This window comes from Streptopelia decaocto (assembly GCF_964273445.1).
Source record: "Streptopelia decaocto genome assembly, chromosome: 1".
Taxonomy (NCBI): domain Eukaryota; kingdom Metazoa; phylum Chordata; class Aves; order Columbiformes; family Columbidae; genus Streptopelia; species Streptopelia decaocto.
This window is the reverse complement of record NC_138663.1, coordinates 88,381,906-88,408,722: the sequence shown is the minus strand read 5'-3', so window position 1 is coordinate 88,408,722 and position 26,817 is coordinate 88,381,906. Positions and strand designations below refer to the sequence as shown.

The following is a 26,817-nucleotide window of genomic DNA, read 5'->3' as shown; positions in this document are numbered from 1 at the left end:
AAGAGCAACTTCAAAGATTGGGGCTCTTAACTATGAAGTAGTAAGCACATAAAAGTAGGTTTACTAATCATGATCTCCCTTCATAATGGAATCAATTCTGTATATTGTAAAGATAAAGTCATATTGTGGGCAAAAACCAAAGGGAGTTACTCCTGAAGAGAGAAAAATTCATCCAAAGAGGACAAAATAAGAGGTGTATTTCAAAAAGTAGGAACTGCATAGGAAGGCTCAACACATGAAAACTCATCAGAAGCCAATAAATTTGGAGGGAAGGGTGGAGATTCCCTTTTCTAGTGAAGAATACTGACTGAACAATGTTACACTGATACCAGTCAGAATAAGGCACAATGAAGCCTAAGGGATGACTGAAAATCAAATAATTCTTCAGATGAGCCTAATCTATAGCCCAAGGCATACCATTTCTTTGTTTAGATGGTTCCTATACTAATTAGATGTAGCACTGCACTTTACCAAAGGAAGCAGTACACACCACACTGTGCCTTACAACAAAGCACAAATCTGAAATTCTCGAGCTTGTATCTGCAGAGCTTACTACAGATCTAGAGAGCTCTATATGCATACCAACGCCTAAACAGTTCACCTAACTGGGAGGCAGAGCTTATTAGCTGGGACAAAACACATGCCAATACAGTTTCCAGGACTTACAGTACTGTTTATGAAGAACTAACTCTGCCATGTCTGACACACCAGTTCGTTCTGAGCCAGCTCAAGTATCTATAATGTGGCACTGAACAATCTGGTATGGACAACACCAGAAGGGATTGCTAAACCCTCACACTAATTTGCAAATATCTAGAATTATCAGTAATCAGTACGGCTTCTGGGTACAGAAGAAGTAGCATTAAGGTGGTATGAGATGCACATGCACGTTTATGCTCTTCAGAGTTACTGAGCTAGTTCTCTGGCTTCAGCTTCCTTCTTTAATCATAACAATTCTGGCAGTACCTCCCAGTCATAAGATTACCTTTACACTGCAACAAATCTAACAGCTACCATCCATTTTTACAATCACAGTCAAAAAAAAGAAAAAAAAAGATCCAGTGTAGATCACTGGAATCCATTTGAAACCATTTTGTACAGAGGAGAATGACTTCTAGCTTCTGCTGGACTGTCAGAATAATGGCATTATAAATTTATATGTTTTTAATAAGTATCAAAAGATCTTTAAACCCAGAAACAGTCTTAAAAAAATAACTGCCAACAAAAGAGACTCATCCAACAGAAAGACAGCTGATTCAGAACCAAATTACGAAAATACAAGAATAAGTATTTCTACATAAAAAGAACTGATATGACTTCCTTCATTAGCTCCTTGTAATTTTTCAAGATTTCTGTTCAAGTATAAGGGAAACTAATGCAGTTTAACTTCAAAAATCCACCTGGACCTCAGCAAATTATTCTTTCTAGTTATTATTGGATATTAGGAAACATTTCTTCATGGAAAGGGTTGTAAAGCACTGGGACAGGCTGCCCAGGGAAGCGGTGGAGTCATCATCCCTGGAGGTGTTTAAAAGACACCTAGATGAGGCTCTTAGGGACATGGTTTAGTGCCAGAGTTGGGTTACAGTTGGACTTGATGATCTTAAGTGTATCACTGCACTTGATTCTATTGTTTAGACAACAGATTTCCTAATAACCTTTCTTTTCAAATTCATAGTTTTCCAAACTAGAAGTAACATTCTGCATCTCTTCAGATGATCCTTAGCATCACAACAGGAAAACATTGCCTTAAAACAATCAGAGAACTGGTCTACCAATAAAGTCCAGATAACGTATTTTCTGGGGTTTTCTTGCCTATTAAAAAAACCAGAAGTTCTTCTATGAGAGTAAACCTCTTCACATTAGTTCAACTAATTTCTTAACACAGGGAACTTATTAGAAAAACTTCCAAGATTCTATTACAAACAGTGGTCTTCTACAATTATGCACTTAACAATAGTAATACACAAACAAGTATTTAAGGCAACTGATTCTGCTTGAAGAGGAATCTGATGCAGATTTGGGAACTGATTCCTGGGACCAAAACTTCTGGTTTTGTCTTTGTTGTTTGATGGGCTTAATTCACAACTTCATGGAACAACTGCTCAATTTTCCAAAATTTTTGCTGTTTTAAGAAATTCAGTGAACATACAGACTTTCTATGTTAACTTTAGTGTATTCTACTCTCATCAAATAATCCTTTATTCTGAGTTCATAGCAGAGGGCATAATTCAGCCACTAATTATAAGCAACTTTTCCAGCTAAACCTGAATATTGTAGTGATGTAGACTGCTGAATCACAAATAATTAGCAAATTTACACATAGAGGTTTAAGACTATTTCATCTCAAAATGTAGTTCCACAAAATTAATTTATTTTGTTAATGTAAAACACAGCTTGATTTTTTTCCAATGTTCTGGCATCCTAAAATAAACCATAATCTCAACAGTTGCCAAACAGACTATTTTTCAGCAATGGGATTTCAAAACAGCATTCTAGTTTAGAATGTGAAACAAGATGAAGCCGCCAGCTCTTTTGTGGGATTGGAGCTACTAAATCTCTACAGAGGCTTTGATATGGAAGCAAGCATAATGCAGAGTGTATGGAAATCTATTTTTAAACCTACCATTTATCACTCATTAATTATTCAGACATAAATATTCACTACAGATGACATTGGTTCAGCTGGAATAGGGTCACCTACGGCCCACTTCACTGCTCACAATCTGAAGACTGATGAATAATGGGCATAGAGAAAGCTCACAAGTGTTCTTTTTACCACCAGCCCACAGGGCATCTGCAGAGAAAGACTAGTAGTTGTTTAGTAGAAGGGCTGTATGACAAGGGGTTCCAGAGGTAAGATGCACCTAATTGCAATAGGTGCTCTTGTGTTACTCAGATTGTGCAAGTATAACAAAGCTACACATCTCTCTTGCATAAGATAAATCAATTTGGCATTGTACAATTACAAGTTACTTCAATCTTGATATTTGCACTTTGATCTGCAAAGAACCATTCAGAAAAAGACTGTTTGAAAAATTGATTTTACTTTGCACTTTAAAAAGTTTCTAAATGTCTTTAGAGTACATAAAATGTTTACTGTGACTACATTGAGCACATTAAGAATTGAGCATAGGATGGCTTTTGAAAACAATTAACCTTACTCTGTTACTCATATTGAGAATTAAATAATTAAAGAGTTTCCAGCAGATCTGCTTACAGAACTCTACTTTATGTAGATGAACAGCATTTTTAGACTGTTTATCATCATGAAAGGCAGTTTTAAAAGGAAGCATTGCAATCAGCTATGGCTGGGTATAGTGCTTTTCCTGTCAGACGCACCCTGTTGCTCATCAAGTGACATGGATCCAAGCTGTTTGTTAACCACAGAAGAAGGAGAATCTGAAACAAAAATGAGATTTCAACTTAAAACATAAGCAGCAGAGAACTGCACAGCAATGTCACGATCATATGTTAGTTCAAAAGAAAAAACAAAAAGCAGCAACATAAGGAAGCTTTGGGTTTGTTTTATGAGCAGCCAGCCATATTGCATTTTCCAGGTATGACAGAAGCAAAGCCACTTGTTTCAAATCATTATGTATTCCTTTAGGTAGTCATTGAACAGCCTGAAGCTTGCTGGCATGTCAATATTAAAAATGCCTCTCCATTACCAGGGATTTTACTATGTTCTTCAAATTTCTAACATGCCAGGAAAAACACTGAAGAGTTATGACTCCTAAAGCCTTTGCTCCAACTACCAAATGACACTAGTATTCCAAAGCACGTACTGAATGTACATTTCAGAATATTGATACTGCAACATAAAATATTCAATGTCATACCAGTATCTTCAATATTTATACCTATGATCATAAAATTCAAAATATGAGAATGTTTACATACACAACATATAAAGTGATTTTAAAACATTAAAGCACCAAAATACATCCCACTCATATAAGAGATCAATAGTTCTGCATTCCCAGATGCTATACCTCTGTGGCATCTGATGACTGAGAACGTCTTCATGAGTTTAACACAGTACCACACCAGTCATTCTTATAAAAATCCTCATGTAATCACAAAATCTCCAAAACCCCAGCACTTAAATGCATCTTTTCCCACTGGACGCTACCAGTTAATAACTGTCACCAGCACTGCATTCATTGTGCAAACAAATGACAGATGCAGAGTTCAGTACCCTCTGTGAATCTGTTTTCCTTGTCACCTCTGAAGACCAGATCTTACGTCTGTATAACCTTAAGTTGATGTATATCATGTATATTATCTTGAAATGATGTATGCAAATTTGCGCAGCATTTCAAGGATATTGGCTAGGCTACCATATTTTTGTTCTATTTATTAATCTTCGGTTATAAAAAAATTCATGCTAAGCTAAAAGGATTTAATCTCTTCTACTGTAAACTGAGCCATAGTCTGCCAACATCACAGCATGCTAAAGGAATTTTAACATGAACTTAAAACCTACGCAAGGAAAGCAACGCAATAATACAATCTCTCCTACAGGAAGCTCACTTCCAGGTTTGGGTCAGAATCCAGCATGACCCATTCTGTAGTAGAGCCATAAAAGCTGGTAAATTGACACAGCTGATTTAGATACATATCTCAAATGATACTTCATTCCCAGCCCTTGGTGCAAGAATCAGTTTGTTCTTTTGTTACACTGATACCTAGCATAGGACAGGGGAGAAAGAGTGAAGAACAAAGATGAGGAGAGTCTTAGGTAAGCTCAGTGTATTTTAGAGGCTGGCTTGTTTTGCTAACTGGGCTTATACAGTTTATTTCCATAACTGAGGAACACAAAAGAGGCCCTGTTTTGTCTTCACCTTTGTTCAGCCATGCCCATGCCTTGCACCAAACACATCTAAGCCAGATGACAGAATCTGTCATCTAGTTTTAGATGGGACATAGCTCTTAAGTATGAGAGTTGTAATATTAATATATTTCATTTTCCAAAACTGAAGTGTACTTTACATATCATCTCCAATTTAGGAGTATCTACAGCAAAGTTTTTTCAATGGAGTAGTAATCCATTTTTTTGAATGTAAATTGGAAGAGAAAAGCTGGTGTAAAGATGCACCGCATCATAAGATGATCTACTTGTATTCCAGCTGACTCAGCCCTGGAATCAGTCTGCCTCTCTCCCAAGGGCAGGTGGGCTTTGATCACTGACTCAGAGTCATGAAGCACATCAATGGGATTAACTTGTACCAAAAGTGCTAAAGGGAGGGGAGGTCTTGGACAGCAAGCTGAGAAGCCTAATGAGAAAAGACAGTGACGCTCTCTTCTGGCACTCCAATTCTTTCTATAAGCTTATATGTCCTTTTTTTAAAGGCGTATCATGCTGCCAAACATTTACTTGGCTGGAAAAGCTAATCTCATCAGCTCTTTAATTCTGATCAAAATGAACAGAACAAACATAACTGAACTAAGATATTTTAATTATAAACATAAGGAATTACATTTACTACCCTTATCAGCACTTCTAAATTTTATTAGGACCTCATGTTATGCAACAGTAAGAAAGAAGTTGGTGTGTTTTACCATGTGCATCATTTGATCACACTAAGTGAAAATTTTCTAGGTAGTAGTCCATGCCAATGTAGGCTTAAACCTCCCACATATCACTATTATTTTTATGTCTTCTTATAACTTGTGAATGCATTTCACTTGTAATATGAGAATTTTTAAACAACACATAGGAAGCATCCTAAGTATTTCAATATTTCAACATGGTTTAAGAAGAGATCTCAGTTTGTAGCAATTTTAAACTCACTTTTTTTTTCCCTTTTTCAAGTCCCCTGTGGCCACAGATCACCAGCATCCCTTGAAGTGGCACTGCAGTCTGGAACCCCACAGCTCAGGCAGGGAAATAAATATGACCATGAAACCAGCCTAGAGAAGTTCAGGTAAATGCCTCTTTTTTTAATATATGGCTTTGTTTTGTAAAAATTCTCAAAAAATACTTTCATCATTTCTGATAAAGCTTTTGAAAAAAGTATTACCAAAACTGTGCCATATAGTTAAAAAAACAAACAAAAATCCAAACTCTTACCTGAGCTTTCACAGGCTGGGTCTACATCCCAATGCAGTTCACCACTGGTTGTAATGTCACCAGTACTTTCTAAACTGGAACACCACTTACAGAGGGAACTGGAGATTCATAAATTTGGGGAACCTCAAACAGAAAATACAAGATAATTTTAAAGTCAGTTATACGCTGAAGGATCTTCCTATAGTTTGGGCAATCAGCACCTGACTTCATCGAAATATTAACATGTCATCTCCATTGTTTTGATGAAAAAAAAATTCCTCCTTATATCACTATAGTATCAGCTCCATTGTAAGAATCAGGCCTGAAGCAGTAAGACCTGTTTTAGAAGTCCTAAACACGATACATAGAGTGTTTTAAAAACTAGGAATAATTGCTTTGCATAGTGAATAAGCTCTCAGTTACATATTTTGGATTTCAAATAGTCACATTTCACATCTAGGTGTTTACAAAGAATGCAAAGAATCTAGTAATAAAAGCTGTAGTCATCCCCTTGCTCTCTGCAGAAAGCTTTAACACAGAAAAGAAAGTCCAATTTGTTCTGCTTTAAAGACACTGACCGTCTAGACTTTCGCAACCACCAAAGTTTTAAAAAAATTGATCCAGTCAAAGTGCATCACACATTCTGCAATACGTCAGCATGCAAATGTATAGATCTTCATTCCACAATAAAGACAGTTTAAATCAAATTAATTTTTCCTCAAAAAAGAAAGGTTCATATTACTTCGTATTTTTGTGGGTAAGATTATGCACATTGACTGCAACAGAAACCCCTGATGCACACTGTTCTACAATACTGGTTTATCTTTTTCACTTCAAGATGAGCTGGTTCATGTTTCTGTAACTTCTCAAATTGCATTCCATTTCCCTAAAGTTCTCAAAAAGAGAAGTGACATAGATAATGGCGATGCATACACAGCATAACAGCAATAGGCAGAGCAGCAATAACAATAGGTTAAAAAGATTTATTTTCTTTGTAGTTTGCATATAGCACATATATGCTATTGTTTAAATACTGCACAGGATCTAGATGTTATGAAATGCCACAAAAATCTAAGTTTAAACTAGTCTTTGTTGGGAAAAGTATACAATAAAAAACCCAAAAACTTAACATAGTCCCCTAATTTAATAAAGCGACTATTAAAAAAAAAATAGGAGTTTGTTCAATACATAAGCAAAGGTTTGAAGTCAAAATTGAACTGATACACGCACCATATACTGCTTTTAAAACTCTGTCAAATTTACACAATACCTGTGAGAGGTATCCAGTAAACAGTCTCTTTGCCATCTGAGGATAAAGTATCTTTTCCCTCAATGCCAAATCAGGCCACTGTAAATCATTACTCAGTTAACTCCCTTTCACATTCAACAACGAGATAAACTTTTGACCATATTTTTCTAGATAGTGAAGGTTAACTGTTACAGCTTACAAACCCTCATGTAACAATGACAAGTCCTTCGACTAGGAGACAGAACAACTACCAGACAGTCTAATTTTCTATTAGGCCTGTAAAAGCTTTCAGCTCTTGACTTTTTCACTCGTGATTTCTTACATGCCTGGAGTGTTTTTTCTCCACTCTGTGTCTACAGCTATAATTGAGCTTCTGTGGTTGCAAAGATAAGGACTGAGAATGAATTACAGGACAGAGGAAATGGCCTTAGTCTCACACTGGGTTGTCCAAAAAGTCACAAGTGTAAATTATACAAGTTGTGCCAGAGTAGAGATTGAGGGCTTGCAGCCCTGTGCCAAACACTATGATGCCATTTCACATAGTGGCGGACATATTTTGAGGTGTAATTTTTTTGTTTGAAAATTTACAACCAGTATGTGCTTGAAAACTAAAAATCTGCCTCAAGGCAGAGCAAAGACAACCTTGCAGGAGGGGAAGAAAAAAAACACAAAAAAAAACCCCAAAAAAACAAAAAAAAACAACAAAAAAAAAAAGGCATTGTCTCTGTCTGAGAATTTATTATTCAAAAAATCCCCAAAACTAAGCACTCATTTTTCTCCTACCCCACTTCTGATATGCTAGCTTTCCACAGGGTTGGAAAACAACTGTCTCCATGGAGAAGCTAGAGACCAAAAATCTGCAGCTCTGGTTTTCCAAAAAAATAGACTGCAGATACACATCTTCCAAAAATAAATGTTCAGAGGTCAGAAAAAGTGAGCAAGGTAACTTATATAAGAAGAAATGAGCAAATGCAGAGAATATTTCCACATCCAGAGTGCAGATATCTTAAAAAGTAAATAGATTATGTGAAGGTGGATTCCTCAATCAAAAGAAATAAGTTTCATTTTGTTCCCTCCCATCACAGAATCACAGAGCATTAGGGATTGGAAGAGACCTCAAAAGATCATCTAGTCCAATCCCCCTGACAGAGCAAGAACACCTAGATGAGGTTACACAGGAATGTGTCCAGGTGGGTTTTGAATGTCTCCAGAGAAGGAGACTCCACAACCTCCGTGGGCAGCCTGTTCCAGTGCTCTGTTACCCTTACTGAGAAGTTTCTTCTCAAATTTAAGCGGAACCTCTTGTGTTCCAGTTTGAACCCATTACACCTTGTCCTACCGTTGGTCGTCCCCCATAACAGAAGAAGAAGAAGGAATACAATGAAACAAGTTGATGAAGCACAACAGGAATTTCTTGTATTTACACATAACGTAGATTTCTTGAGGAATAATTGAACTAACACATCAAATGTTTAAATTTCAATTCCTCATTTTAAATCTTCCACTGCCTATAGTGCTGAAGGTAATAAATTCCACCAATCAGATCAAACAGCAAAAAGATATACATTCTAGTGAGCTGGAGGTCAGGCAGCAAAACTGTTCCCACTTCCTCTCCCCAGAAATAAATGTCTCCATAGTGTTAAGTGAATCTACCTTTCAAAGCTATTACTTAATAAGTACAAGGGTTAAATTTGCAAAGAATGAGGTAAGTATCTGAACACTAGTTTCCTCCAAGGTTATGTATGAGTTTTGGAGTTCCCTGGTGATGCCAAACAAAATGATGGGATCCAAACTAACTACAATCCATCTCTGACTCCTTGTCAAAGCAATTACTCAGCTTAAAGCTTCAAATTTGTGCCAGTATGGATCCTACAGTATGTTGACCCACAAGCAAGCGGGAGTAAAGAATTACGCTGCTTCCTTGAAGGGGCGCTAAGAAAGAGATGGGCAAGACAGTATCAGTTGAAACCCAGACCAACAACACATACTTGAAAGATAGTAAAATATCCACAGATACACCTTCAGCTGAAAATTCTACAGATATGGTTGTAACTAAACTTTTTTTCTAGCTTCAATTCAATGGGAAACAATTTAGTAAAAAAACCCAAAAAACAAAACAAAACAAAAAACACAAAACAAAAAACAAAACAAAACAAAGTCATTCCAAAAAGAAAACAGAAGATCAAGATCCAGTGACTGCAAATGTTAGCTATGGTATTGCCTCTGTCAATACATATCTTTGAGTTAATAAATTCCAATGTTCAGTTTGCTGAAAAAAAATGGTAGCTTGTTGGTAGGGTTTTTTTTTTCCCTGCAGAAAACTGCAGCCACTCACAAGAACACTGCCACCATTGTTTTTCTTGTTCTCCTATAGGCAACAGGCACCTATGGCTGCCATCCCTAAGATAAGAACACAGCTCCTCAGGTTTTCCGGTTTCCAAACATTCTGGAAACTCACTGTAGAATTTTGTAGTGTAGGAAGTTATTCAAAATTCAATAGCTATATATTGTAACTAGAGCACTAGCCACTGTTATATGAAATTGTTCTGTAAGGCTCTAGATAAATAAATAGATTAAACCATAGCAAGTCAAGCTGGAAATGTATGACACAATCCTTTTAAGAAATTAGGCCACACCTTAACTGTCACAGAATTTATCCATAGAAGACACATTGCTAGACATTACTTCTCAACACAAGATATGCTGATTTTTCACACCGCATGCAGCTCACTCATTTTTATGTGGTGCCATGACAAAGTTTGCTTCAAGTTTATGCTTTGTTGTTTATCTCTTTATTCATATGCATGCTTCTACTCTAACTTTCTCAAAGATGTCTCTTTATTACAAAAGGTTTTCCTGTAATAATTTTTCATCCCAAAAAGACACAAGAAAGAGGACAGTGAAATGAAAAGTCACTCTGTTTAAACAAGGAGAGCATATCTGAGGACTTTGGCTTGTTAGAAGTATTTTCACTGTACTCACTGTAAAACCATAGCATTTAAGAGTGCCAAAATTCTGGTTTACTGAATTGTTACCCTGGTTTAGAGCATATGCTAAACCAAAGCTGTGTAATAATTACTGAGAGGGAAAATTACTGAAACTAATTATCAAGGATACACTTATTCTGAATAAAGTTATATCTACATCTTCAGCATATAAGGCAGCAGTGTGGCAGGTAAGGAATCTGCTCTGCATCGTTTCCCCTCCTCCCAATTTGACCTGCATTCTTGGCTGGTAGTGCATGCGGGGAGCCCAGTGTGCTGGCACTAAGAAGCACAGGGGAGTGGAACGGTGTGGAGATACCACAGCCAGGCCCTGCATACAAGGCAGGTACAGAAACTACATGGTATAGCTGCTGTCAATTAAAACAGATAAATGTTCCATTCTGTCCAAGATGCTAGTTACCGAGCCAGCAGATATGTTGAAACTTGCTCACCACAATCTCATTATAATACCAAAACACACCTCCATCCCAAAGGATCCACACCTCCATCATGCCCCTATGCTCCCTTGAGCTAGTGCTGTGAAGTTTTTACCTTAAAAATCAAAGCAAGAGTTTTTACACCGGTCAATAACAAAGGTATGTATGACTAGAGTCACCTAAGCTCCACCTAAATGCAGAAAATAGTATAAAATGAGGAAAGTTAGGGAAGACACCATCACTGAGAAGTCAAGGAAAGAGTATAACAGACTTCCCCCCGCAAAAGGACGCTTTGGGGTAAGATTTACACACTTGGTTATATTATACCAAGTGTCTCCCCAGGACACTTAAGACTTCAAGCCTCTGTTTTTTCAGACACTATGTTTGATCAATGGCAAACTAAAATAACTTGTACCTGTTGCTTTAATAAACCTCATTATTTATGGATCTAGTAGTGAGAATTTCTCATTGGGTGCACTCAGATTTACAGGATATATTATACTAATCGTGAATCTGTACAAGTGTGTAAATTCAATGGTGACGATCCGACTCTGCACTATTAGTGAATCTATAATCGCATGAATTCAACAAAATGTCTGACTGGCTGTTAAGCATGATTGGACTCATAGTGCTGACTTGAGGTTATTTGATGTAATTGGGCATCACTCAGCAGTTCAGCTCAGCTGCCCCAGCCCCCAGTGCAAATACCGAGGACAAGCTGGAACACAAGGGAGCTAAACTTCTGCTAAATTAACCCTCTTAATGCAACAAAAGGTAAGCCTTAAATGTTACTATCAGGTACAATTAACACTAAAATGCAATTTCAAGTGTGTAAGTACCTTACTCTATTCAGGATACAGAAATTTCTTGCTTAACTGCTCTAACAAACATTGCAGATACCTGACACCATGCACCTAGGAAACTTTAGCCATATAATATCCTTTAGCTATATCATCCAAACATGTTAGATAAATGAAATCTGTCAATATTACTCTTTCCCTAACCATGTGATGATAAACACCACCACATGCAAGGTAAGACAAGCAGCAAATGCATTAACTGTCTTGTTCTGGAAGAGAAGCATCTCAGCAAACAACAGCAGCACAAACTATAACTACGTTAGCTGCTTAATAAACCTTGACAAATGACAACCTGATGTCTGAGTGTCCTGGGAGGAGCCCTTAGAGGACTGATCAGAAGAGGAGGACTGTGGCGCTGAACCCTCAGCTAGCTCTCGCTGTCTCTGTTGTTCTGCCTTCTTAAGCTTCAGTCGCTGTAGACCCCTACGGATTATAGCTAACTCAGGTCCCATTAATTCTGTTAATTCTGACAAACAGGGAAGGGGAGAAAAAAAAAACAACGTAAAAGAAAGAAGCATTCAATATACAATATATAAAACAGGGAGAAGGGGTAGGGTGACTGAACAAAGCAACAGATACTAAGTATAATTATTGTGAAAAAAGTTATGTAAATCATTTATTAATACCAACACATTAGAAAATAAAGTATTGAAACTGTTTTTCTCTTCCTAAATGCACAAATCACAAGACTTAAAAGTTTATGATTCATGTCATACAATACATCCCCTCCCCATCTCTAACACTTAAACCATCTAACAAATACTTATTTAACAAAAATAGATAGATCCTGACTGATTCAAAACAAATCAAACAACACAAGTATTCGTCTTCATGTTCTTAACATAGACAACAAATGAGAATATTCGCATTGCAAATTATGCAACTGTGCTCTACAAGTAAATTTTAAAAATTAATGTGATAGCTTCCTAATATCGAAAAGAAAAAAAAAAGTACAATTTTGATCAAAACAAACTTGTGAAAAAAGCAAACTGGGACTATGGAAAGAGGTGGCAGAACAGCATTTAACCAAAAAATATACTCTACTATGAACTTATTTTTTAATGTCAGACATTCCCAGTGGGTGAGGATTCAAAGTCTGAAAACACTGTTAAATGGTCCTATAGAGAAAGTAATATATTGGAACATAAACGATTCTTAGTATCGTTCTCTTAACAGACTATTCTTTCAGTTCCATCTTTAATGACATAATGTTTTCACCATTTTGTTGTTATTTATTTGTCAGTTATACCATTTTGGCAAGTACCAGTTCACCGTCTAACAGTATTTTTTGCAAACTGCTATAAAACTAGGTGTCCAAGTAATTTTTTATTCTTTCCATGCTCTTTGCATGTTTCTTCCACTTACACAGTGCTGCATAGCAAACGCTTCTCTCTATACAACACAGATTGTGTCTTTATTAGCAATAACTGAAGCATAACATTGATCTGAACCACCACTGAACTACACTCAGCTATAATACAATATGGTAAAGAAGCTAATTCAGACACAAGCATTCACATCAAATGTTCTAGCTATTTCTGCTATAAAATGCTAGCCTATACCTATCCTGAAAGTATTAATATGAAGGGCAGTCTGGAGTATTTTGTAGATATAAGGAAATCTGCAAAGAAAAAAAAAAAATCAGTACTATGAAATGTTGAAATACTAGAGGGTATCAAATTGGCATATAACCTTTCATCCAAGCAAAAGCTTTACAACTATTCTGTAACTCTTATTCAGTCAGTGAAGTAAGCAAATTTTAAATTTTCTTTCATAAAAAGAAACAAAGCCAAAGACATAATCCAATCATTCAAAAATTAGTGACAGGCACCAGTAAATATCGAACAGTGATAAGCCCTGATGTCCTCGGGCTAATGCCACTTCTGGGAAATATATCCTGCCAGTTTATGGTTAAGTGTAACAAGAACGAAAAATATATACTTCCTAAAAGGAATACAGCAAAGATATTTGCTATGACTAGTTTTCATGTGTAATGAACATTTACAGATATCAGAACAGCCTAGAAAATGCTTTTACAGAAATTGCAATGGTGCCTGAAGTCACAGTTTTCAGTGCTTGCTGCTGATTGAATTCCACTCAGTCCAGAGAGAGCGACGATTTAAGATGTAACAAGAACCACAATTCAAATTGTAAAGAAATTACTATCCTGAATATGTTCAATGACAATACCTTTTAACACATTTCAGAATCTCTAAGCAAATGTTTATTTTGCCAGCAAATGGAACAAGGAAAGAGAAATGCAAAGAAAAAAACAAAAAAACAAAAAAACAAAAACCAAAACAACAAGCAATTGCCACTTTCCCATTCAAAATTTAAAAAAAACGTGTTTATTACTTGCACATTACTCAAATGTTCCAACCGTATTCTTCTAGAGTATATGCTTTGACAAAGACGCTTATCCCAACATGCTCCAGCACTGAAGCATTTTTGCACTGACTCTATTTTGAACATGTACTTTTTTAAAGCATCAAGAGATGAAATAATTCAGATGTGGAAGCTAAAATGCTCACCACATGGCGTATTTTTTGGAACACCAAAACAACAACATATTTGAATTATAATACAAAGTTATTGCTATTTCAAAGACAGGAGGATTACCACCAGAGCCTCTTTTCAGTAGATATCTGTAGAAATGCTTGATGGGAAGCTGCTTATAAGCCTGTTCCATTCTGTAGTATGAATTCACGCTCCAATTCTAAGTCAGTCATTATCCAAAAACATATTCTTCATTTGCTAACTCTTTGCTACAATATTCAAACTTGTATCTACTACCACTTCAAGCAAAATGATAGCTGGAAACCTCCTTCCATTTTTTAAAATGCTTCTCCAGTCATCCATATTTTGCAACATATCTCTATCTGGTCTTCCTACTCAACCCCACTGTATTTAAACTACTATTCCTATTAGCACTTTCCCTATTCTGTCACCCCTAAAAGTAGCAGGTTTTATTCACCTCTAAATTCAGTTAAAAAACCTCAGAGAATCCTGTTCTTGATGCTGAGTGCAGTGATTTCACTGTATGTAAAATCCCATAACCAAGCACCTTCATGGGTTACCTAAGTATAAAAACATTATGAAATGGAAATTCACACTCAAGCCTATCCATTCACAAACCCTGCTACTGCTCAGCCATGACCTACTCCCTCTGCCCAGGAGCTTCCCCTCTCCCTGAACTTACCCATGTTACCCAAAGATATGTATTACAATAACTGAAGTGTTTTAAAAGCAGTGCAAACTAGAAAAGATTCTTACTAGGTGTGCAGACGTATAATACTATTAAGTTTACTCCTGCAAGAGTCCTGCAGACAATTTCAAGATTACACCTGGTCATAACACTAAAATCTGCATACAGCAATAAAGAACACCAGATAAAGCTTTGTTTGTTTGTTTCTGTGGGTTTGGCATTTGGTAGATAAGGGGGGTGCGATGGTGACTTTTTTTTTCTTTTTAAAGAATGAGCAGCCAATTTGACAACCTGTTTAGGTGTAGACAAAGAACCTATCAAATATCATAGAGTAAATTAGAAGGTATCCACTGTCTGTCACCCAAACAATCACCACTACCCCATTCAAAACTGAATATATGGAGAGTCTTCAGTCTGAAGTAACACTGGGAAAGAGGAAATGCTCTTAAGAAGAGCTGGATTAAGAAATAAGAACTTCAGCTTCATGCTAGCAGAATAAACTTTTACTTAGAAATTCAGACAGGCTGAGAAAAAGAGAGCAAAATATTTTTTTCTAGTCAGCATACGTTCTTTAACATGCAGGGTAGAAAATGCACCATAGCTCCAGAAATGTGCATTATCATTATGCAACCCACAAAGTCGCAATGATATAGCTTGAAACAATTATTTTTAATATGTGGCATACTCTCCTGGTCACTGTAAACTCCAGAATATACCATATACTTGAATAAATAAATAAATATGAAGCCTTGGTAATGGTATGTGAGTTCTTTGGTGGCTATCCCTCTGTACCAGAGATAGTGGCAGCTAAATTGGGTTACACTGAATTAGAGTAGACAATCAAATTTTTGTGTGTGTATTGTGAAAAACTTGAGATTGCAGCAAGCTGACACCAATACTAAAAAAACACAGGTGACTAAAAGCCTCTGCTACTAAATACTCTGGCATTTACTTATTCTAGAAATAGTACCTGACTACATATTGTCATGCTTCTGTGCACTGTTTATTTCCTCTAAATAAGCATCAAACTAGTTGCAAGGTTTGAAAGGGCAAGAATTATATATTTAATGAATTTCAACTTACATCTTTAGCTTTCCTGCCTTTCAGATACCTCATCATTTCTCACCTGTCCCAAAGATTTTGGCTGCAGCAGCCACAGTACATGGAATAGCGCACTCTTCCCTGGGAAATCCCCATCTCTGCTTTACTGCAGAACATCCAATTTAGGGCCTGAAGATGCTATCAGTCATCTTTTCCAATTACAAAGACCTCTATTTTTTACAACAGAATTAGTACAAGACAAAAGGTGATCCATGACAATCCATGTCAGCCTTTCCACCACAACTGTGAGGCCTAGAAATTCACTTTAAAAAAGTAAAAATAAACTGTTATGCAAATATTTAACTAAAGGATGTGGTATCTTTTCCTGCATAGAGATGGAAAAGGACAAGTCACAGCATGAGTACTCTTTTAGTATCCAAATAAGTTTTTGACATTGACAGTGGAATATACTTTCTTTCCACAACAACAATGTAAGTCTATAGTAAATACAAGTAGTCGCTTCAAGATCTATAAACTTAAAAATCAGTATCACAGAATCGCAGAATGGTTGGGGTTGGAAGGGACCTTTGGAGATCATCTAGTCCAACCCACCTGCTAAAGCAGGTTCACCCAGAGCAGATCACACAGGAATGTGTCCAAGTGGGTTTTGAATGTCTCCAGAGGAGGAGACTTCATAACCTCTCTGTAGTACAATTTATTAACCAATAACAGAATATCATGCAAGGTGAGCCCTGTCTATCCAGATACTTCTGACACGCAAAAAAAATAACATTGCTGACTCTGAAATGACAAGGATGTAGATTCCTACTGAAGAAGACATTCTCTACTTCCTCCGATTATAACAGACATAGATTCTGCTATTCATTGCACTGATGCTGCCACAGCCAAATCACAGTTGAAGATGGCACAACGTTACTTATACTCCATTAAGAGAACAATAAGTTTCAAAAAAATCCAAGCAATATTTTTTTATTTCTACTTCAAAAGACGTTACTAGTTACCGCCTTCGAGATTCCTTCTTCAGATAAATGTATACAGTTCACTGTTTTAATCTTTCCTTAAACCACAGCTGCAGTCACTTGGTAACTATAAAATACCTAGTCTCATTAGGATGTGCAAGAAAAAAAACAACAAACAGATTGAGATCAATTACCCAAAATATCCTAAAATAAATTTGTTTCTTATTGAAAGCATTTTCCATAAACAATGACAAGATGGATTTCTTCTCACCAGACTGATGGAGCACAGGTTGAGCTGAGGCCCCTAAAGAAGGCCTTTGTTCGTTATCAGGAGAGGACAATAATGAAGTTGAAGGGGGGCTTTCTGTTGAAGACGATGTTGAAGGAGCTTGGGCTGACATTGTAGAAGAGGAAGATGATGGAAGTTGTTCAGAACCATCTACTTCCATTGCAGTTTCTGATTCCGTACTAGGTGGCACGTTATTAGTAGCAGGAGCATCTGTCCGATTAGTCCCACCTTTGATGAAAAATAAAGCAAGAAAAACAAGAGCCCAAAGGTAAACTTACAGTATCTCTAACGATCCCTTTCCATTACCATTCATATAGCAAACAAGTGTGCTCAGTTCTTCAGAGCGCACTAAAAATTTCTTAGTTTACACCTCAGAAAGGCTGATATTCAAGGTCTATACATTGAGTATAACCACATTTTCTGTAATACTTATTATTCCTGACAAGAAGAAAATCACCTCTGGACCGTGATCTTCCTCGTCCTCGATTGCTTTGTGCAACTTCACTAGCTTCTTCAAACCATCTTGACAGCATGTCTGACATCCTTTGCATTAGAGAGACATTAGGACTTTGCTCTCCTGTAAAATAAGTAATGCTAAAGTTTTATCTACAAGTTTACAAAAGTGCTCAATTTTTCCCCCCCATTTCTTCCTCTGTAAAAAGCCCTGCATTGTAAGCTATGTAATAAGTAATCCCTGAACCATCTCCTTTTTTCAGCATAACAGTCCAGCAAGAATTTTCAGCTGAACACAGCACCACATAAAAACGAACAGTCCTTCCTCCTCTTCTGTGTTACAATTACCTGGAGTTTTTGTACACATGGCATTGTGAAATTTATGTCACTTGGTTTTAAAGGTTGGTTAAACAAGTTAAGAAAGCCTAGATTTTTATGTTTTTCCAGCTAATTATAAAATAACCAATTTTATCATTAAACAATGAAAGAGCAAAAAGGCTAGCATAAAATTAGCATATAATGTTCTAAACATTTCTAAAAGGTTTCTTCATGACTTTGCTTTTGTATTAAATTGTGCTTATGAGGAAAATCTAAGTTCTTTTAGGGATTTTCATTTTACATTTTGGATCAAGTGTCAGGATTGCAAAGTCTCTCAAGTAGGAAAATCTTCAACTTACTTTCAACATAACTCAAAACTTGTTCTTATTTTATTTCTGGTATTATTACATATGAAACAAAATTTGTTTCAAGAGATAAAACAGGAAAAATACCATTTGTAAAGGGTTGAAATAGAATATTTGAATCTTTGAATGTTTTTGTGTTTTATGAAATGCTTTGGGCTTGTTTTGTTTTGTTTGTTTGTTTTTGGTTGGTTGGTTTTTATGCATTAGCATCTTCAATAGAACAACTTTCCACTCATATTGAAGTAAGAGCTGCTGCTGACCCCTTAGCCACTTCGGAAGTATCTGGTGTTTAAGCAACTTTTGGAAGAGTTTTGTAACTGAAGAACGTAAGAAACAGAATCCCTGTGAAGTACAATTACTTCACAAAACAGGTAAGCGAAAAATATTTTAATACTCTGCATACAAATGCTAAGGCACATGGTGGTGATTCGAAACAGCCAGCACAGCTTCACCAAGGGCAAGTCCTGCCTGACCAACCTAGTGGCTTTCTGCAGTGGACTAACTACATCATTAGATAAAGGGCTACAGATGTCATCATCTGGACTTCTGTAAAGCCTTTGACATGGTCCCCCACAACACCCTTCTCTCTGAACTGGACAGAGATGGATTTGATGGGTGGATTGTTCAGCGGATGAGGAACTGGCTGGATGGTCACACCCAGAGAGCAGTGGTCAATGGCCCAATGTCTGGATGGACACTGGTGACAAGTGGTGTCCCTCAGGGGTCTGTACTGCAACCAGTACTGTTTAATACCTTCATCAATCACATGGACAGTAGGATCGAGTGCACCCTCAGCAAGTTTGTGGATGACACCAAGCTGAGTGGTGCAGTTGACACACCTGAGGGACAGGATGACATCCAGAGGGACCTGGACAAGCTTGAGAAGTGGGCCCAGGCAAACCTCATGAGGTTCAACAAGGTCAAGCGCAAGGTCCTGCACCTGGGTCAGGGCAACCCCCAGTATCAATACAGGCTGGGGGATGAAAGATTGGACACGAGCCGGCAGTGTGTGCTTGCAGCCCAGAAGGCCAATTGTATCTTGGGCTGCATCAAAAGTAGCGTGACCAGCAGGATGAGAGAGGTGATTCTGCCCCTCTGCTCTGCTCAGACCCCACCTGGAGTCCTGTGTCCACCTCTGGAGTCCTCAGTACAGGACAGACATGGACCTATTAGAGAAGGTCTAGGAGGCCACCAAGATGGGGCCTGGAACACCTCTGCTATGAGGAAAGGCTGAGAGAGTTGGGGTTGTTCAGCCTGGAGAATAGTGGGCTCTGGGGAGACCTTATTGAGTCCTTTTAGTACTTAAAAGGAGGCTGTAAGAAAGATGTGGACAGACTTTTTAGCAGGGCCTGTTGCGGTAGGACAAGGGGTAACGGTTTTAAACTAAAAGAGAGGAGATTCAGGCTAGACATGAGGAAGAAATTTTTTACAATGAGAGTGGTCAAACACCAGCCCAGGTTGCCCAGAGAGGTGGTAGATGCCCCAACCCTGCAGACAATCCAGGCCAGGCTGGACGGGACTCTGAGCAACCTGATCTAGTTGAAGACGTCCCTGCTCACTGCAGGGGGGTTGGACTAGATGAGCTTTGAAGGTTCTTTCCAACCCAAACTATTCTATGATTCTAATACTGAAAGATTCTGGCGCATATTTGGGTAGAACACACACAGTGAAAATATGCCTCTCAAACATCCGTGCTGCTACCTGCACAGATGTTATAAAAGCAGAAAGGCTAATCAAATATCCAGAGCAACTTTATTATCTTTCAGGACTGCATATAATCATCATAGCTAGGATATAGCTTGAATATATCATCACTACATCTTGCTTTTAGATTATTTACTTGAGTTTAAATGGCATTGTTGGGAATGGAGAAGGGAAGGGGAACATACCAACCCACCCCTGCAATAAACAATGCCCCTCAATCTGATCCCAGTGCCCTTGTCTTCCCTCATTTCCACACTGCAGGTCTTTGACCCTCCCCTGGGATCCCTCATTCCTTTTCTGTACCCCAGGCAGAGGAGCTCTGACTTCAGAAGCTTAAAACACAAAAAATGGAATGCAACAGCTGAAGAAAACAGAGAAAAGGTGGTTAATGATGGGAAGACAGAAGAATGAACAGTGAACAGAAAAATAAGTCACAGGTCACCACATTTCTAACTAATACAAGATAAATAACAATATACTGAAGCTTTATTGTGAGAAAATAAAAATCTAGCCAATGTCTATACTGGAGGAGTTAATTTCTCAGGCTTTGTTTTCCCCCCAGCAGATATACTTGATATTACGAGAAAATGACAGTTAGGACACTAAAGATACTTAGCTGAAGAAGAATTTAAATAAAAAGTAACTTTATGCAAAAGCAAAGCCGCAACTAACTTTAATGGGAAAGACCTGCATCAAAAATGATACAAAAGTGTCTTTAATATGAGGAGGTATACAAATAAGGTACGTGGAATGAAAGCACCAAGTAATCAGAACATAATACTGTTAGTAATCAAATCCTGTAATACTAGAATAAGAAGGGACATGATGAAACTAAGAGAGCAGTTTAGAAGAAAGAAAAAAAAGTATTCTTTCACATAGTGGGCACTGAACTTCTTGAATTTTTTGCCACGGGTAATATTATCAACAGTTTCGAAAAAGGATTAAAGAAATGCAAAGGCAATAGAACCATATGCAGATTCTAAATGAACAGATGGGAACATATCCTCTAGAGTTTCTAATGCAGTAATTCTGAATACTGTGGGAGCAACAAAGGCAACAGACTAAGGCAGGAAGACAGGCTCATGTTCTCTCCCGGAACAGCATCTCCTATTGCCTGTACTGGATACAGAATCCTGCTCTACACGGACCATTAATCTGATAGAGCTAGACACTATTATTCTAGTTTGGGGAATCAGGAAGAGAAGAAAAACAACACAGAAGATCTGGAAAGGGAAATGGTAGGCAGAAAAGGGAGACAGATTTAAGGCAACTACAACGAACACTTGCACCTTCACAACCTGTCAGATTTAAACAGAAACACATCATTAGATGAAGACTAAGATGAGTGACAAAGCATACTCTGCCCTGCTTTGGTAACCCATCTCCTGACACTAAAGCATAGCTTTGGAAATGCTCTATCTACTGAAACCTCAAGTAACTGAGTAATAGATCACGATAAAATATGAGCATAAAAATATAATAACTACCAGTGTTTTATTAAAAAAAGTGAAAGAGACAATATTAGAATCCTATTGCTTTGAATTCTAGTCCCCTAATGTAGCTATTACAGAACATTACATTTGTAACTTTGACTGCATATGAGGCTTGACTACGAAAAAGGTATTTGTGTTACTACGTGACCAATGACAATAAAGTAAGCTCCCTCCCCCTGTTTTACATCAGTCTAACTGAAGCAACTTAATTTTTCTGGTAAGAATACTTTCAATTTAGACATTTTTAGAAATCACTGTAGAATAGCAGTTCTGCCTTAAATTCTAAGAAAACCATCTTAAGATCTGGATGATTCTTAAAACATGGACAGTTTAGTATGAAGTACTTACACGTTTCAGGAATACTTAAGAAAATTCAGAAAATAAAACAAAACCAACCCACCAACCAAGAAAGCCCCAAAGCAAACAAAAAAATCCCCACAAACCCAAACCAAAACACCAACCAAACAAAAAGAAATCCAACCAAAACAAAACATACAACAAAGACAACAGACTCCCCCCTTGACCCACCAAACTGCAAACACTTTACCATCTCTTTCTCGTTCACTCTCAGGCCTTGCTCTTGGTCCGGTGTCTGACCAATCTCCTCTTAGTCGCAAACGTTTAACAGGAGGTTGCCGTAACTAGTGAGGAAAAAAAAAAGGGCATTACTAAGCTATTTATGTTGGTGGACAGTAAAGAATTTTAAGTCTAAATATAAACGCAATATCTCAGTTTTCTTAAGTTGCATAAATTTATATCTTTCACAAAAAACGGAATGTTAGTCATGTTCAAGTCAACAATGAATAAGCACAACACTTATCAACAGAATGCAAGAGTTTCAGCTACAATGAAGTTCAACAGTCGAAATCAATGATTCTCAGAACTAATGCAGCTTTTATTTTATGCAATACTAACCTTATTATGTTAATTGAGGCTTTCGATACTGAACAATAATTAAGTTTTTCAGAATTCAGCCTGAATTCTGCAAAAATATTAACCTCTTAATATTAAAAACTATACAGCAGCTTCAGTTTAATGAAGTGTTACTTTTAGCAACTTGAAAAGAAACAGCTAGTACTTTGAACATTCAGAAAGGCATTTCAGACTTTGAAATTAAGTGTATTGGCTGGATATTTCTGGCTTAGGAAAAAAAAAAAAAGTGTTAACTTTCAGGAGCCAGCAGATTCAGGAAGAAAGATTTACATTACTTCTACTCTATACAACTTAAAGCCAGGCTGAAATAAAAATAGCATTTAAGTAAAATCATGCGGCAAGAAGAGATTATAGGAAATATTCTGTGCCTACAAAAGAAAAGAACACACAAGATCTGTTATTAACAGGTGGTCACAATCTTCTCTCTCTGTAGTGAGCAGTCAATTATCCTCCAAATTACTTCATATCAGATTAACATTACACAGAAAAATAAAAAATAAAAAAAAGGGAGAAGTGTGGAATCATTCATTCATCACATAGTATTTCTGGGTTCTTGTTTTCCCCTGCCTCAATGAGGTAACGGTATAGTCAACTGAACTTAATTCCTCAGTCCTACAAATCTACATTCCTTCCCGATCAACAATATCTGTACTAGTAATGGCAGCCTGTGGCCCAGTAAATACAGCATGGTGATGGCTAGTAACAGCTCACAGGATTAATACGAAGCTAACAACAAAAGCCTCATGCTTGTCAGGACTTCACTTGCTTGGAACCTTCTTTCAGCTCATCTAGACACAACAACAATTGCCTAGTGACCAGGTAACTATAATCTAGTTTGCTTCAGTTTTGCTTGGATATGCGCAGATGTGTGGTGTACAACCTCTTGTTAACAGTTCTGATACATGCAAGAAAGAACTACCTATGACCATACGATAGTGATGCAGCACAAAGTAGTCCAGTCTGGCTGAGACCAGATACTCTGCAGGTATGAACACCGGAGGATTGCAGATATACCTTCTCAGCAACTCACCCATGGCTGTTAACTGTACTGTAAAGGCTGGACCCAAACAACAACTGGTTTAAGGGTAAAAACAAGAACAAAAAACAAGCATTTAAAAGCAAAACCATGCAATATTGGAAGACTAATAAAGAAAACGCACAATGTAAAACGTAGAAAAAATGGCCTTCAAGCAGACACTAATAAAAAGGAAGAAAACATCAACATCATACTGCTCTCAGCAAAGAGGAAGAAGAAATCACCATCATTGCCATCAGACTCCTCCTCCCAGTAAAGACAGTAAGATGCTGACAAGTGATTGTAAACTCTTTTGAGGCCCTTATCTCAGACTAAAGGCAAGGACCTCAGGATACAGAGGAGCTTGTGAAAGGGTAAGCATAAAGCCAGAAAAAAAAGGACCGGATGCTTGGGGGACTGCAGGGGAAGGGGGAGAGATGTATATAACTTCACAGTAGTTAAAGAAATTTCTTTTATATTGATTAGAAAATTTACACTGGAAGGGTTAGCATCATTGTAGTTGAGCTGATAAAAAACTGCTTGCATTTTAGTTTTACTGCTGAAACTTTTAATACTGCTCAGTAGCAGTGGCTCACCTCCTTGATCTAAACATCTGGTACTTCCTCACCTCTGTTATTAAATGACAACTTTTGACAAAGCATATTTATACTGATTTCAAGAAATATACTTTTGGTGGCATAGAAAATAACAGAAAATACACCTCAAGAGTGACCTGCCACCTCTGCTGGTCTTATAAACTGAGGTTCACATAGATGCCTTCTTATCTTTAAGAGAGGGAAACCAGACCAGAAAGGAAACCAGAGTGACAAAATATTGTAAATATTGTAAACATATAAATAAATTGCAAATAAGTAAATTTTGTACCACCATCTATTTGTCACATCTCAATCTCTGAACAGCAAAATTAATTTAAGATTCATTTAAAGGGAAATACAACTCATATAAGTGTGCACAAGAAAAAAAAAAAAAAAACCAACATGAAAACAGGTCATCTTAATCACTTGCCTCTTCCCGTCTCTCTTCAGCAGAAGGAACTTTAAGTTCTCGTGCTGTGTCGTCCTTGGGATCAAACAAGTATATGTAATCTGAGGAGTAACTAACAAGGATCTCTTGACCATCTTCACTATAACATAGAGACGTTACTCTGCAAGATTTGTTATTGAGATGAGGAGGAACAAAACGTGCCACCATTCCAACAGTGCCCCTACCAGCATAATTCCCTATATTTGAAAAAAAACAAAAGTGGGGGGAAGGGGGTAAGGGAGAAAGAAATGACACATTTACTATTGCAAATATTCAAAATCTTCAATATACTCCTTATTTAACATCCAACAAAAGATGATAAAAACCTAAGTATCCTACAGCTTCTGCAGTAAATTGGATCTGAATAGTGGTGCATCAGATCTTACTAGTATTTTATATTTTTGTTTACAAACACTATGTACATTTAAAAAAAAATGACAAAACCAGAAAAACACGCACACACAAATATATTCATATATCACACACCCATGATGACAATGTGCATATACTATCTGTCAAATGTAGTTCAAATGGAAATTTTGGAACCTAAGAACATTTACACAATAATAATGCAAATCTGTATCTACACATAAATTAGAAAGTAATTCATTATATGAAACATTTAAAATTTAGAGTATACATCTCCTGTTTTCTATCCAAAATGTTTTTAAAATACCAGTTTTTCTTCGAGACCAGAAATACTGTTACTTTGAAAGTGCAGAACTATATAATACATTGGATATATGCTTCTCTGAAAACTCACCTTGATTCCACACACTAAAACAATCTTAATTCTAGAATTACAAATTTGTGGAGCAGTTAAAAGCTACCTATAAGAAGATCTAATGCTGTGAAAAACAGACTGTTCCAAAACCTCATAATTTGCCACATAACTGTTTCCTGCATGGTGTATCTGTTGTGGCTCAGCATGTGCAACAGCCTATCCTTGACCACAGACAACTTCAGAGTTTATCATCCTGTACTTCATAAGGACTGAAACAGATTTTTTTTTTTTAAGTGAAAAATCAATAGTTTGGTCACTAATCATAGAATACCTCACCCCGTAAACAAAGACCACAACCCCAAAACCCCACAAAATGAACAACAGAACACCATACCGATATATCTAGAAAATTTATAGTCTTCAAAATTTTGTCTTTTCTCTCCTTTACTCTACAGGTCTACATTACTGAACCCATTTTATTCCTGTATTATTGTTGTTGTTGTTGTTGTTATTGTTGTTATTATTATTATTATTATATGAGAGCAGGTACATAGTACCTTTCAATCAGCCCCCAGAATCTGTTCCTTAGGCAGTTCTCACAGAATTTTGCTGACCACTGTGATGAAAGGGAGAGATCTTATAAGAACGTTAGCCTGATGAGGGGTATTTTTATGTTTACTGAGTGATCTCTATTGTTTTCTTCCTCCTCCACCACAATCATCAACAGGAAAATGCTGCAAGAACAACAGATTTTGTGACACTGGTTACTTGCACGAATGTGTAGGCACAGCTATGTGTAATATTTCGTATATGTCCAAGCATATAGTGACCACGCATTATAAGAAAGAGATATGTTAGAACTACATAACACACTTCTGCTTGTCACCTGGAATTTTTTAATAAAATCCTTAGGTAAGTACCTGAAGCATGCTAGCTTTCACCTGAAGAATTTGTAGCTTTTTAGTGAAATTATGTCAGATGCAGCACCAAGTATCACAAAGATAAGCATACTGCATGACATTATAGAGTTCATAAGGTCCCTTCATATAAGAAACAGCACATTCCAGCATGGTAGAGTACAAGAAGAACTAAATGAAAATCCAGGTGGACCACTGGAGGCTTCAGTCACTAGGCTTTTTGGAATCTTGGAATCACGTTTCAAGACATAAGAGACATTACAAAATGCATTCACTATACAATGTACTCCAAGACTGATGAAGAGATTAAGTTTACTTACTTGAAGACTTCTGTATTAGCAAATACTAGGGTGAAATGACTTTACTATTAAAAAGCATAGTTTTCAGAGAAGCAAGCTATACTTCAGTATTACACTTCAGTTATTCACTATCTACTTTGAATAAAAAAAAAAAAATAACCTGAAATTGGAACTGCAAGTGGTTAGAAAAGCTTATTATAAGGTACGGTTCTCACCTGTTGCTCTTGTACCAAGCATTCGTCGATCATATATTCTTACTGAGCTATCAGAACAACCCACAGCAAGATAGTAAGGGATTGGTGGACAGATTGCAACAGAAGTGGCAGCACGCCGACAGTTTATTAAAATATCCTGGAACAAACAAAAAAAAAACAGCATTCAAATAATAGCTTTGAACACTTGAAGTATAATTCTGTTTTTTACTTCAGGACACAGGCCCATTAGTCAAGGAG

General features: G+C 37.0%; 1 protein-coding gene across 8 annotated transcripts in view; it reads right to left on the bottom strand.

Moving 5' to 3' along the window:
- Positions 1-26,817, bottom strand: part of DCAF6 (DDB1 and CUL4 associated factor 6) — a 92,868-nt gene that overhangs the window by 33,075 nt on the left and 32,976 nt on the right. For 5 of the 8 annotated variants that reach the window (XM_082043138.1, XM_082043137.1, XM_082043140.1 and 2 more), the window contains 7 exons: positions 26,581-26,716; positions 24,408-24,622; positions 21,981-22,074; positions 17,558-17,677; positions 17,083-17,328; positions 11,878-12,051; positions 3,343-3,402 (listed from right to left, as the gene is read on the bottom strand). In XM_082043138.1, coding sequence (XP_081899264.1) covers positions 3,343-3,402; positions 11,878-12,051; positions 17,083-17,328; positions 17,558-17,677; positions 21,981-22,074; positions 24,408-24,622; positions 26,581-26,716 — 1,045 coding nt within the window. The remainder of the gene's footprint in view (positions 1-3,342; positions 3,403-11,877; positions 12,052-17,082; positions 17,329-17,557; positions 17,678-21,980; positions 22,075-24,407; positions 24,623-26,580; positions 26,717-26,817) is intronic. The other 3 variants (XM_082043141.1, XM_082043142.1, XM_082043143.1) reach the window with 3 other exon arrangements.